At 43.5% G+C, this 14,464-nt stretch overlaps 2 protein-coding genes across 9 annotated transcripts in view; one reads left to right on the top strand and one right to left on the bottom strand.

Annotated features, from left to right (window-relative positions):
- TSGA10 (testis specific 10) overlaps positions 1–6,955 on the bottom strand; it is a 38,650-nt gene extending 31,695 nt beyond the window's left edge. For 2 of the 4 annotated variants that reach the window (XM_065049876.1, XM_065049877.1), the window contains exon 1: positions 2,243–2,698. In XM_065049876.1, the coding sequence (XP_064905948.1) occupies positions 2,243–2,683 (441 nt within the window). In that variant the 5' untranslated portion in view covers positions 2,684–2,698. Of the gene's footprint in view, positions 1–2,242; positions 2,699–6,727 lie in introns of those variants that run through there. The other 2 variants (XM_065049878.1, XM_065049880.1) reach the window with 2 other exon arrangements.
- Positions 1–12,401, top strand: part of LIPT1 (lipoyltransferase 1) — a 44,975-nt gene extending 32,574 nt beyond the window's left edge. The window contains exons 2-4 of one of the 5 annotated variants that reach the window (XR_010469793.1): positions 3,408–4,683; positions 5,044–5,144; positions 6,949–7,631. Coding sequence is in view for 4 of the 5 variants with exons in the window: in XM_065049886.1 (XP_064905958.1) it covers positions 11,194–12,315 (1,122 nt within the window). In the remaining variant the exon portion in view is untranslated. Of the gene's footprint in view, positions 1–3,407; positions 4,684–5,043; positions 5,145–6,948; positions 7,632–9,815; positions 10,046–10,116; positions 10,365–10,937 lie in introns of those variants that run through there. The other 4 variants (XM_065049886.1, XM_065049887.1, XM_065049885.1 and 1 more) reach the window with 4 other exon arrangements.
- Positions 12,402–14,464: the final 2,063 nt, after the last annotated feature.

The raw sequence follows: 14,464 nt of genomic DNA, 5'->3' as shown, positions 1-14,464 counted from the left end.
TAAAATATGTGAAAAATACAGCTCTGGTGTTACTGGAGGAAGTTCACAATGATGCCTGCTTTACATGGTAGGAAGAAGAGTGCTAAGGAAGGGCAGGGAGGCTAAATCCTACTGTGTATCTGAATGTACAAACACTTAGAATGACAGAATTGTCAAGTCCAAGTCACATCTACACCCTCGTGCCTCAAGTAACTGACTATACCCAAAGTGGTTTTCTTGCTTCATACAGCCAACCTGTATCATATCTTAAGGGTCTTTAAGCTAAATGATTCTATGAGTCTATGATTTTCCCACCTCATCTTCTTTTGGATAACCAAGAAAGTTCTGGCAAGCACTTAGAGATACCATCTTAAGATTACAAAATTAAGCATTACTGCATTCTGCTCCAGCTCATGACAGCTTGTTCCAGCAATATTAACAGGGGAGGAGAATGCTACCATTTAACTACCTAGGCACAACAGGATGCAGAAAACCATGTTTTTGTACTTCAGCTATATAATGAAACACATGATAAGAAGAAACATGGACATATTATAACTTATGGATCTTCTCTATCAATTAGCACCTTCTCAAACATAGAGCAAGACCAGAAATATTTTAAGTGCTCAAATTCTGTTCAGCTGAGCTGAACACAAGGCTATGGAGCTAGTTATCATCAACTCGCAGCACTGCTGCTTATGTTTCCTTACAAAGCCACAAACACTTTGAAATACAAGATAGGAAGGAAAAGATGGAGTGCTCTCTGGCAGCTTTCTTCAGAATAACTATGATAAAGGAGGGTCACCAGAATGAGTCCCTCAGAGAAAGACGAATGAGACACAGTAAGGCAGGGCGAGTGTCAAGTAGACCAGTGCCTCACAGTGCAGAGTCTGCTCTTGTCACATGGGAAGTAGCCCACAGGTCTAACAACAGAATATGAACATTCAGTTACCCCCCAGCAGGAAGTCATTACCATCAGCATAACCACAACAGTTTCTCTCCATGCTCAGATTCAAGAGTCTCAAGTAAATTTAGGGTAGCTGGTTCAATGAGTTATATATTCACAACCATAAAGTTGTGTATGTATCTCCTTTCATCATCTGCTTAACTGCCCAATGGAACAAAACCAAGGTGCTGGAGGCTTTTCGTCACTACCACAGAACTCTGCTCTCTCTATATATAGGCCTCAAGTCACGCCAAGTTCAGATTGGGTATTAGGAAAAAATTATTCACAGAAAGGGTTGTTGGGCATTGGAACAGGCTGCCCAGGGAAGTGGTGGAGTCACTATCCCTGGAGGTGTTTAAAAGGCATTTAGACGAAGTTCTTAGGGACATGGTTTAGTGCCAGAGTTAGGTTAGGTTATAGTTTGACTCTATTATCCTGAGGTTCTCTTCCAACCGAAATGATTCTATGATTCTGTTCTATGATTCCCCACCACATTCACCTTCATCTGAATCGAATCTCTGGTCACCAAGTATTAGTATGACCATCAGTCTCCAGGTGTTTTTAAGCACCAATATAAGTGATAGTTTTGTTTAGAGTAAGCTGACTTAATTTGGGGTACCTATAAAGACGAATTTCTAGAAAGTGATTCCCACAATCAATTTCAGGCATTTCCTAAATTAATCATGCCCTGGGAGTATCTCTGACAATAACGACAGCCTAAATGTCTATTACAGTCATCATCACCATTGACAGATGAGGTGAATCCCATCCTAATATTCAGTACCTCGCTGAGCATTGGGGACTCAAATTTACAGACAGAATACATAGTATTTGCTCACTCCCAATACTACTTTTACTCAATTTGTGGAAGAGAACTTTTTGAAAGATGTGATATTTCCTAAAATAACTATTATTTATGCTTGCCATGAAGTGGTGAGATTTAACTACAGCTGTTGGCACATTTCACCATCATCCTCCAAACTGCGATAATGCAAACCCCTTTGCAACTGTGACAAAACTTCACACTAAGCCCACTCTAAGTTTCACGCAGCACTGAAGACCCTTGCACGACCAAAAGAACTCGGAGTTAGGAAACTTCTTGGACTGATTAAGTCTCCAACAGTGCTTTTGAGTTCCAAGTACTTCAGTGATCAAACATTTCAGGTGCTCCTTTCCTCCTTACTCTCCACAGCGCACACAGCACCCGCACCTGAAACCTGCACCGCCGCCCTCCGCACCGCTCGGCCCACACCCCTCCGCGCCGACCCCCCGGGGCAGCCGGTCGGGGCGCCGAGGCAAATCCCCGCCGGTCTCTACCTTGGGGCGACTCTCCGCTCTCCCCCCGCGGCGCTCTGGGGAGCGCCGGGCGCTCATGGCCGGTGCCCGGGCCAAGTGAGGCCGCCGCCGCTGACCCGCGCACTCACCCGCCGCCGCGCCCGCTCCCCGCCCCAACCGCTGCCTCCCTCCGCGCTCCCGACAACGGCCCGCTCCAACCGCCGCTCCAGCCGGCCGGGACGGCGGGAAGGGGCAGCGCAGCGCGGGCATTCGCCCACACGTCTCGCCAGCTCTGGGAACAGCCCGCCGGGCTCTGCGCCAGCAGCGGCCCCGCGGTGGGGCCGAGCTTTCCAAAGGCGGGAGGCGGTTCGCCTTCTCCGAAGCTTTGGATGCGGTGTCCCAGGGGCTCCTGGGGAAACTGGGGCGTTCGGGGCTAGACAAGTGGTCTCTGCGGTGGGTGGGGAACTGGCTGACAGGCCGCATCCAGAGGGTGGTGGCAAACGGCTTATTTTCAAACTGGGTTGCCACTCATTTGAGATGAGTGCTTTGAATACAACTATTGTGTTTCTTTCTAGTTAACAGGTCCAAAGTTATTTAAGAGGCTGAAGACATTCTGAACAGCAACAGATGGGGGATGATTTAGAAGTGCAGGTCTTCAAAATGAAGAGTTACGTGTCAGGAGTTAAGCTGAACCAAATAACTGTTTTGAACCTTAATTATTCTTGAATCTACATTGAAAAAATAAAAGTATGTTTCTGGATATAGATGCTGAGTAACAGTGGGGGAAAAAAGCCTAATCCAGAGAGATTATTGGAGGATTTTCCAGTAAATAAAATGGATTATTAATCTAGTACTAGGAGAAATCCTAAAGTCATGGGAAAGAGTGAAATGAGGGGCAACCTGTCACAAGCAGAGTCCCCCAGGACTCAATATTGGGCCCAATACTGTTTAAATCTTCATAAGTGATCCAGATGATGGAATCAAGTGTACCCTGATGAAAACAAGAGGGAAATTTTTCACTATGAGAACAATCATTCACTGGAATAATTCCCCCAGGGAACTGGTGGATTCCTCAATGTTGGACACTTTGAAGATTCAGCTTGACAGGGTGCTGGGCCATCTTGTCTAGACCGTGCTTTTGCCAAGAAAGGTTTGACCAGATGAACCTTGTGGTCTCTTCCAACCTGATATTCTCTGATTCTTCCAGGTAGCTGAGTGAAAGCCTTGGCTAATCTGGATGGTCGTGAGAAACCTGGACTCCAGCTCTGTACCCTAAGGAAAAGCTATCCATAACCACTACATTCTCACAATATTACCCTTCCCCATGAGGCTGTTCCACTTCCTTGGGCTGGGAGCCCTGCAGGAAAGAAGCCAAGCAGCTGTGATGGATGTACCAGCTTCTGGCTCAGTACCAGCACAACAGCCTAGCTAAGTAGCTCTGTGTAGTGAGCATGCAGTCTCTGTGCTTTTATTCTCTTTAATCTTGCTTTTGAAGATGATCATAATACCTGTTGTCCTTACAGATGTGTATGACTGAAACGCTAGAGGCAAAACCAAATGAAATGTTAGAAAATAATCCCAAAAAATCATTTAAAAATGGATGAACTGTAAAATATTGTACAAAATTATCAGTAAAACACTTTTTTCCCTTAATTTAGATATAAATACTCATGACCACTGCCTCTGTAGAAATTTTCATTATTTCTCTACTTGGTTTCATCTTGGGAGGTTTTTGAGTAACTCTTTTCTATTAAAATTAAACTTTCAGATATCAGGTTTATGACTTATAGCATAGCTCCTCAGTAAATGTTACTAAAGTCAAGAAAAGGTGCTCATATTTCTTTTTGGTTATAAATACAAATTGATGTTGTGTGACTGGTTGCTGCTATATCTTTTTGAATGGCTTTTTTATTGGGTGGGGGGAGCTAAGCCAAGCCTCTCCTCAAGTGACATAATGTTCTCTCCAGACCTCGACAGATAAAAAGATGACTTCCTCAAATAACAATTCTTCATAGTTACGTGGGGATGAAAACAGGGATGTGGGTGAATATCACAGATTGGCATAGTCTGACATATGCAATAATACCTCCTATTGTTGGTTTGAGTGGAGTTTGGTTTTAAAGCACTGTTAACCACCTTCAATTCAAACCTCCCTGGGCCCATCTGCACACATGAAGCATAGGCCTCACCCCTGATTAATCTGAAAGCCTCAGAGAGAGGCTGCACAAGCAGTGCTTCCAGGTGAGATTTCACAAAGCCACGCAGCCACACCTTGTCACTCCACCCCCAGGAGAGAAGAGAGACTTTCTAAACTTGCCACAGCTCATCAGCTAGGATAGACAGTGAGATCAGGGAGCTCAGCTGAACACCTCTACTTTAATGAGGTTCATCTCTTTCAGAAACTAATATCCAAGGAGACACTTCTACAGATGAAAACTCCAGCAATTCCTGTACTGGCTTGACAAGAACAAAACAAGTGTTAGGTAAGAAAGACTTAATCTTGTGAAAATACCCTTCCTTTAATTAAACTTTCCCTTCTACCCAAACCCCATCTAATTTACATATCTATTTGTAAGAAATATGTGTCAGTTGTATTGTCCAGAATAAATATTACCTTTAACATCACACTTGTTTCTTGACAGTATCAAGCATTAGCTTCACACATATAATAAACCCCAGTCTGAACTCATTCCCACTTTTTAAGCCTAGGACTGACATTAACTTGTTTACAAACATTGTAAAGTTAAAATGTCAAGGTATTACAAGGATAATTACGCTTTTCTTCATTCCAGTAACAAAATCATATGAAATAAATTACTTGTTATGTTTTCTTACACCCCAAGAGAGGAGTTCTTATTTACAGCACCTCTAGCTGCACATCTCTTCTTGGAATAGCACAGACAGGGATAAGACTGGTGCCTTTGAAGAAAGCTACGTGAAAAGGGTAAGGAAGCTGCATGAATCCTGTGACTCTTATTGCCTGCTCATGTCTGGCATGGATATAAACAGTCTTTGAAAGAGGCTGCTTTAGGTAGTCCCAAAGTGAAGCTGGCACACGAGAGAAAATGTACTTACTCTCTTCCCTGTTAGGCATTAACACAGATTCTATATTCTGGAGACAGTGCTGAGTAAATGACAAGGGCTTTTTGGCAAGCTGCCACTATTAAGTATTCATGGATCGTGGTCACCTTTTTGGAAATTAGGAATAATACCACTGAAATGTGATTCCCACCCAAAGACAGACGAGAAACTGGAAGATTTTTAACTTCCAGAAAAAGGGCAAGAGAGACAGTCATTTTCTTTTCCTCTCCTCACCCTGCATTTGGTATGTTGGAAATAATCACAGAAGATTCTGCATTATCATGTTTGCCTCAAAAAGATATGTGAAAATATAACATTTCAGGTTTTCGTAACTTTATCAATATTATTCTTCATGAATATTCATTTTAGGAGTAAATTTATATATTTTTAGTTGGCATTGTTCTGGTATGTCTGTGGTTTTCTCTAAGTGATGTATGATGAGTTCTCTCTTATGTGTTAATGCTGGTTAATGTTTTGCAGAACAGTTGCTTTGCTTTTTGTGTACCAAACAAAAATTTGTTGATCAAAGAAAGAACAAAACTCATAGACAGAATTGTTTTCAAAAGCAAACCTAATAATTGCTGTATTTTGCAGGTGTGTGATTTATAGGGTTGTGGTTAAGATGTAAGAAATTTTAAGAGTCCAGTACAGAAAGGTTTTTATTTAGGTCCACAGAGAAGATGGCTTTAGTACAGCTTTGCACTACCTCTGTTACATTAACCTCACCCTCCAAAACTCACAGCTTTCTACATAATGCAGTCCTCACTAGACTGAGTGAAGAGATAAATAAATCATGGCGTGTACACTGTATTCATTGGGAACATATCAGATACTACATCCGGAAATTTGGGACAAATTAGGCCAGATATTGAAACATCATAGTTTGTTCCAAATTACCTTGATTGTTGGGGGTAGGGTGGGTGTCAAGGATGTGTTTCTGTAACAGAATGTGCAGCCTGTTTAAGGAATCAGAAGGACATTAGTCCTGTTAGCCAATATAACAAGGTAGAGATGTTTTCTTGTGTTGATGTTAATTTGATAGGCTTGCCCCTTTCTTGTGTTTCCAGCAGCAAAAACCAAACAAACAAATAAAAACCCCAAACAACTTGTTATTAGAGTAGTAACTGAGACGGGTGGTGGGACGTTCAAGCAGTTTGCATTGCCAGTGATGTGAATGCAGTAAAACATGAATGCAGAATTGCTTATCGGATAGCTGGACCATGAGACTTGAACCAAAGCAATAGTATAAGTCCAGCTTATTTACTGGCCCCCGAAGAACAAAGTCCTCCAGTTGTTACAGGGAGGTCTGTGTTCTAAGGTGGTTTTAAGGACTGACAGAAAATGGGGAAAATCTCTCTAAAATTAGTTGGGAGAATGTTATGTTTCTAAAAAAACGTTTAAAAATGTGAGATTTATGATGAGAACAGAGCTAAGGTGGCAGAGTACCTCTTACTGCAGAAGTCCAGTTGGCAAGCTGGATATTTGAAGTCAAGTCTAGAAAGGTATTACTTGGGTCCACCAGGAAGACGATGGCAGCTTTGTTAAGACTTGGTTCAACCTCTCTTCTGCTAAGACAAGCCTTCTTCCCTCCTCTTGCCCCACTCACATCTTCACGCATAATTCGGCTTCTGCTGGAGCAAATGATGAAAGTCATAAATCTTCTGTAGGCTGCTGCCTGAGGCTCTGTGAAAGTTAACATCAGCTATGCAGATGGAGGTTGGCCTCAGACTTCCACCACAGGAGAGCAGCCCAATGTCTTTGGAATTCCTGCACACAGAAGCTGAACCCAGAGTTGCATTCCTGAAATACCAGAATAAGTGTCTGTCCTGGTTTTGTTAAAAACAAGACCAGTTTCTCTTTTAGTGAATTTCCCTTTCAGCTAGGTTCTTCCAAGTAACTGCACTTTTCTGAACTTGGATACATGTTTTTCCAGACATAGCAATGGTATGCAAGGTCACTAGTAAGAATGCACGTCCCATAAGTGAGAGGGGTGCATTTGCAAGGAGGAGCAAACTGAACAGGTGACTAAAACTAAGTGTTCCATCACATCCACGTCATACATCATATAAAGGCAGGAGATCACGAGGGTCTCACTCTCTTCGACTATGGCCGGCATCTGGGGAGGACCCTGCCAGCCATACCTGCAATCTGAGGCCTAGTGACAGATCCTGCATCCGGTTCCAGTTTGCCGCAGAGTCCAACCCAGGACTTTCAGGTGCCTGCCCTGCAGCTGCTGGAGCAGTGCTGAGCTGTGCCAGGATATTCAAGTTTGGTTTTGTATATTTTGTATTATTTTCTCTATTTTATTAGTAGCATTAGTAAAACATTTTAAACTTGTTCCAACTTGGAATTCCTCTCTCTCTTTGCCTCTTTGCTCTGTTGCCTTTCCTTAGTGAGGGGGGGGGCTGAGGGGGAGGGAAAAGTGAAGGAGTTGACAGAGAGCATCTGCCATGGTTTATTGTCGCCCTGCAATCAAACAGTGACAGTGTCATTAATGTAGGTTTTGCTGAATTGTACCATGGGATAACTCTATATTCTGAGATTTTATGTGTATCTCTCAGGATCTTCTGCTGGCTTATAATGTAATACAATCCTCTTTATAAATTCATACTTCTTGCTTACTGCCAGAATATTTCTAATTATGTTGCTGAGTTTATCTTCAAAAATAGCCATTTTTCAAGAGAAGTATTTGCTGTTGCATGTCTATTTTATCCTTCAGTGCAACAGAAACAGACACACGACATTTTTACCTGTCCACCTAGTATTCTGTACACTTTACATTTTTAGCAAATTCTAGTTCTAATTAAAAGAACAGAATTGCCTTGGTTAGGCCCACAGTTTTCAACTTGGAAAAGAGCGTAACAGCACACAGTATGTTTTAGTGACACCCCGTGGCAAAAATGGAGGAACAACACGCTACAAAGTTCCAAGAGTGCCAAAACAGAAACAAATGGTCCTGTGTTTTGTTTGCTTTTTATTAACTTCAGAAGTGCCACAAGATGCATTTCACTTTTGCTGACCAGTGCTACAGTGCCCAGGTTCACTTTTGCATTCTGTCAACTGCCTCAAAAGCTGATCTTCCAATATTTGGAACACTACCTCAACACATTTTTATGGACAAATTCTATATGGTTTTTACCCTACGCATTACAGAGTAGCTTACCCCAGTGAAAAGTTATCTCCAGTCTAGTTTAGCAACAAGCTATGCCCATTTCAAACTGCTTAAAGTAATTAACAACTTTTTTTTCTTTTTTTTTTAGTGTGATATTACAACCTGCCAAGTGCAGGGCCATGGTGACATATTTGTTACTCTTTTCTCGCCCTACTACATCCACACATTTCTTTTAAGAGTTGGGTAAGGAACTGTCCTGCTCTTAATGATCCAGTTCTTCAGTAGGAAACAACCCCAAGCTCACATCTTTAATCTCTGGAGCCTTTTACCCTTTATCCACCTTCTTTTCTCCTTCACCTTTCAGGGAATATAGCTGTTCTAGTACCTTTTCTTCAATCAGAAGGTAAAGGCAATTCAGGCCTCATCATAAACAGTTTTCTTTATTGGTAAAGCAAGCATATGAACACCTCTTACCCAAAGCCAAATCACTCCTCAACTAATTTCACTGTTTCAAACAAATAAGGATATTGACTTGGTATTTCTTCCTAAGCTACCTAGAGCTGGAAGGAAGAAAAATTACCTGTAACTGTTCCTCTTCAAGAGCAATAGTCTATGTGAACTATCACAACCCACTGTCCTACCCTTTCTCTCTGCAATTCTTTCACATCTTTGGACTCCGATACTGAGGAGGAATGAGAAATAAAGGCATGAAATGTATCACTTATGAATGCATGCACACCAGCAAGAGGTATATAGCACATATTTGCCCATATAGATACTACTGTGCATAAAAATTTCAACTAGTAGTGCTAAGTGTTAGCCCACAATGTAAATATAGACAACAGTTATTGAAGAAGAGTTACAGCTAAGGTCTGGACGACTTTAAGAATGGCTTAAATCAATGCAAATCTGAAGACAATCTGCTGTATGCAGTACATCTTTAATTATCTAGTCTGTCCATTTCCAGCTTGTTAATGAATTATGCTATCAACATTTAGTTTCTGTATGTTCACAAATGCTGTGGAGAGTTTCTATGTATTTGACAACCCTCTGTGCATTTGTGTTAACTTGTTCAGTCTCCCTTTGAACTGATGAAAGCTTCCAGCACCCAGAACATCTTGTAGAGAGGAACTGCACAGCTGGGTCCTGCACAAAGAATCATCCATTTTATCCATTGTGCATCTGCCTCTTTGCGATGCTCTGCAGTTAGCGTTGGGAGAGGTCGCAAAGGTTTTTCTTTAATATCACTTACTATTTTACAATCTCTTACCATAGGCGGTGTGTTTTTTGTTTTGTTTTTACCAGGCTGAAGAGCTTTAAGTCATCAGCACGTAGCAGAGCAGCTGACCATTCTCACCCCTTCTCACGTCCCCCGATCATACCCCGGCCCGGCTGCGCTGGGAGAAGCGGTACCCGCAGGCGCCGCTCGCCGCGGTGCCACCAGCTGCCCTCAGTTCCCCCCGAGCAGCTGACGGCCCCTGCACCAACAGCGGGGCGCCGGAGTCCCTCGCTCCTCTCTCCCTCTCCGCCTTCACCCGGGCGGCAGAATCACGAACCGCCGGGCCGGATGCCCGCCCCCGGCACCTCTAACCCCGGGAAGCGGAAGACGTTCCGCAGCGCGCTGAGGGGCCGCCGGCGGGTCTGCCCGCGCCGTGAGTAGCGCCCGGCGACCCCGCGCAGGGCCGGCAGTTGAGGGGAGCGGAGCGGGGGCAGCGGGTGCGTTGCCTCCGTGCAGCCCCGCAGGGGGACCCGCTGCCGCCCAGGGGTGGCCTTGGTTCTCGGGAGGAGCCGCCGTGGGTAGCGGGACACCCGCGCCAAGAGCAAAGCGGCGCCCGGGACGGCAGCGGGTGGTAGCGGCTCCGGTGACTCCGCGGGGCTCGCCTCGACTTTCAGTTGGGCGCTGCTGGCTTCAGGGCAAGAAGCCGTATATATACTACTACTATCTCTTTAATGTTTATAAATATATAGAGGGTGAGTGTCACAAGGATGGAGCCAGGCTCTTCTCGGTGACAACCAATGATAGGACATGGGGCAATGGATACAAACTGAAACACGGGAGGTTCCACTTAAATTTGAGAAGAAACTTCTTCTCAGTGAGGGTGCCAAAGCACTGGAACAGGCTGCCCAGGGAGGTTGTGGAGTCTCCTTCTCTGGAGACATTCAAAACCCGCCTGGACACCTTCCTGTGTATCCTCACCTAGGTGTTCCTGCTCCGGCAGGGGGATTGGACTGGATGATCTTTTGAGGTCCCTTCCAATCCCTAACATTCTGTGATTCTATGAAGCCTTGGCCTGGCTGGCTCAGCACTGACCCCACAAGCTCGTGAACTTGTTGCACCTGTTTTTTCTGATCAGATCAATGAAAGAACCAAAACCAAACAGAAAACCCAATAAACCCCAACCAACCAAACAAAAAAAACATAACAAACCTGGACTGCTAAAGCTAACTTTAGTAAAATACACAAAGTAAAATTGTATTAGCAAGACTGTGTTGAGTGAGGGGAAAATACACTGTTTGATTCCATTTCTTCCTTTGTTCTTTCAGGCACCAGGCTGCTCTGACAACCCCAGCTTTTACGTTAAACACACGTCGGGGTTGGAACAGCATCACAAGCTTCAAGAGGAGAAATATGCCTTGTAACTCACATCAGCTGGGGAGCGTTGATGCATTGGGAAGAGTGGGACTGCATCATGACAGCCACTAGCATTTCATTTCTGTCACAACAGCAGGTTGTGCACTTGCCACATTCAGCTTTACCAGACCAAGTATTCCTTCCATCTGCTGTCCATTTATTAAAAACATGGTACTCCGGTCATCACTAAAGAGCTGCCTTCAGCTATCCTGCCTCCTCAAGACTCCAAAAGCTGGTTTCAGAAGCACAACGAGTGGAGGCCTCATTATCCAGTCTACATCTAATGATATTTACCAAAATCTAGCTGTGGAAGACTGGATCCATGACCACATGAATTTAGAGAACCGACAGGTCCTTTTCCTTTGGAGAAATTCCCCTGCTGTGGTAATAGGGAGACATCAGAATCCCTGGCAGGAATGCAACCTCAGACTAATGAGGCAAAAAAATATAAAACTGGCCAGAAGGAGAAGTGGAGGAGGAACAGTTTACCATGACTTAGGCAATATCAATTTGACTTTCTTTACAGCAAGAAAAAAATACGAACGAATGGAAAACCTGAAACTAATTGTGAAGGCATTGAAAGCCTTGAGCCCCCAGTTAGACGTACATGTCACTGACAGATATGACATCTTGCTAGACGGGCAATACAAAATCTCGGGTACTGCTGCAAAGCTGGGAAGGACAACTGCTTATCACCACTGTACCTTACTCTGTAATGCAGATAAGTTTGTTTTATCTTCTGTGCTAAAAAGTCCTTATAAAGGGATAAAAAGCAATGCCACTCCTAGTGTGCCTGCCTCGGTGAAAAATCTCTTTGAAGAGGATTCTAGTTTAACTTCTGAGATGCTCCTGGATGCCATTGCTGAAGAATATGCCACACAACACCAAGTAGATCATCATATCACCTTAGTAAATCCAGCTGATGAGACTGTGCTTCCTGGAATTAGTAATAAAACTAAAGAACTACAAGCCTGGGAATGGGTATATGGAAAGACACCCAAGTTCAGCATTAGCACTTGTTTGAATGTGGTCTATAAAGATTCTGTTATTGACGTTAAAGTAGATCTGGATGTGAAGCACGGAAAGATTGAAGTCTGTAACATTGATCTGCCAGAGCAGTGGCTGCCACCAGCACTGTGCAGTGAACTGGTGAACAGCTTTACTGGCAGTAAGTTTTGCCCAAATGAAATCACTACACTAGCGACAACATTACTAAGAGTGTGTCCACAAGATGATGAGATGCACAGCAGGTGGAATCTGCTGTGTGAGAGTATGACAAGGTTAATGTGACTTGCATTTTGAAAGCGTAAGTTAAACTTCTGCTGCTCTTTAATTTATTGAAAACAAAATTAAAACATTAATTTCTACAAGCTGAATTTTTCTCTTATTAGTCATTAGAGCTGTTTAGTCTTGTTGTTTTGGTTAACATTACGTACTAGCAATTAATTTTCACACTGCCTGTACCTGAGGTTCCCAAACTGCAGGATGTAAGCCCCTTAAATAGCCTGCAGCCCTGTATGGCTCCATGATGACAGACATCACTGCTGCTTAAATCAGGGAAACTGGTGGAGGCATCCAGAATTGGTGTTGTGGCAGAGGAGGTACAAAAGGCTGACACAGATGGGCTGGGGTAGAGGGACAGCTGCTGCTCTGCTGCTGTGCAGGATCCCCCAGCCTGCATCCCGCTCCTTGCGAACGGTGGCTCAAAGTCCACGTCTCAGCCCCTAAGCTGTGTGGAGAGGGATGTGACCCTGGTTTCTGGTAGAAAGTCCTTTCTTAGGTGCTGCTGGTGACCCTCTACCTCCCTACAAGCACGGTAGTAAGCTAAGCTCACCACTGTGTAGTGCGTCAGTGTAGTAGCTGACCCTAGGTTTCCAGTAGCATACTCTCAGATGTCTGTGCTTAAAAAAAAAAAAAAAAGAAATAAAGTTAAAAGGTAAAATAAAAAATAAATTGAAAGGTACAGCAAAGAAACTGTCCAGACTGAGTGCCTCTCAAGGGGAGAGACCCTGAGACAAAAGAGGCTTGGGCTTTTAAACCCTCACAATCTATGCACCTGGTCTTCATGCGTACTTCACGCACTGTTCGCATGCCTTCTGCTCCAATGGTAATTCTGGGTCTGCGACTTCTTTGTTTCTTTTTGGATTCTCTTTCTCTGTCCTTCAGGCAACTTTTTAACTGTTCTCATCTGAATTTTTTGCAGCCTCTGCTGACAGTTTCCTCTCTATCTTGTGGTACTGGTCTTCAAGGCCCCCATAACCAAGCAACAAAGTTAAGTTCACAAGATGTGACCTGGAATTCCAGCGAGCCTGGCCACTCATGCTAAGTTTGGCTATTCATGCTAGAATAGGTTATTCAAACAAAATCATACAGCTAAAATAATAAAATACAATTAAAATGATAGTTTGATTAAATGCATTCTGCAGCAAGTTCCAGCCTGGTTTAGGGCTTTTGTCTATGCATATGCAAAAGCAAGGGAGGGTTAGGAAGTTCAGTGTGGGGGTTTATGTGATGAGGGCAAGAAAGGCAAAGTGGGACAGAAGCTGCATGTGCCGCCTTTGTACCTGCACTGCCTGGCACAAAGCTGGGAGTCCCTGCTGCCATAGTTACTGCTGTCTAACCTAAAAGTGGGAATACTACATTAGAAAATAACTTGCAAATACAGATTGAGGAGCAAAGGCTTCCTTATGTTATCACCTAGGAAAAAAATTGCTACTGAAAGGCAATAGTGAACTGAAAATGACAGTTTTCATGTGAAATAAAAATAATAGCTCAGTATAAAGTAACATCATGAAAGAAAGGCTCAAGATGTATTGTGCTGTTGTTGCCAAATAAGCAGAATGCAATTTTGATCAGGTTGAAACAGATGCAGTTTATTGCTATAGCTGTAGGAGAGAACCCAGAGCAGCAGTGACAGACTTGGCTGATGTGAACTCTGCCCAAATGAGGTAGTTACAGAGTTTATATACCTTTATGTTATACACTCTTTCTCCACCAAACTGCCCTTGAATAGTAGTGTTAGTTAAATACAAAGTGGGAGGTTCATCTAGCAAAAAAGGCATAAATTCACCCTGTCCGAGGTGTGAGCACATCAAGGTAAATTCCATTCATGGCACAATAAATAGTAGAACCCACTTTACATAGGCGTCTTTTCCTAGGTGGTTAAATGGGGTGGTAGGACTTAAAGCATGGTATCTAGAACTGAGGCGGATGGTTTCAAAGGGCTTGTTCCCAGATAACATAAGGGTTGTCCTGAAATACCAACAGTGTTTACTACTTCTGAAGATGAAGGAACTGCAGGAAAATCAGAGGCACATAAAGTGGATTGAGAAACACCAGTATCAATTAGGCAGGTATATAATTAGGCAAGATAAATAAAGACCGGTCCGGCCCAAAGAAGGTAAAGTAGCAACGATGTTTATGTCCTTTGGGTTGTCAT

Source organism: Columba livia, chromosome 1 (assembly GCF_036013475.1).
Source record: "Columba livia isolate bColLiv1 breed racing homer chromosome 1, bColLiv1.pat.W.v2, whole genome shotgun sequence".
In the NCBI taxonomy this organism is placed as follows: Eukaryota; Metazoa; Chordata; class Aves; order Columbiformes; family Columbidae; genus Columba; species Columba livia.
The sequence above is the reverse complement of the archived record's forward strand: the minus strand, read 5'-3'. Positions and strand labels throughout refer to the sequence as shown.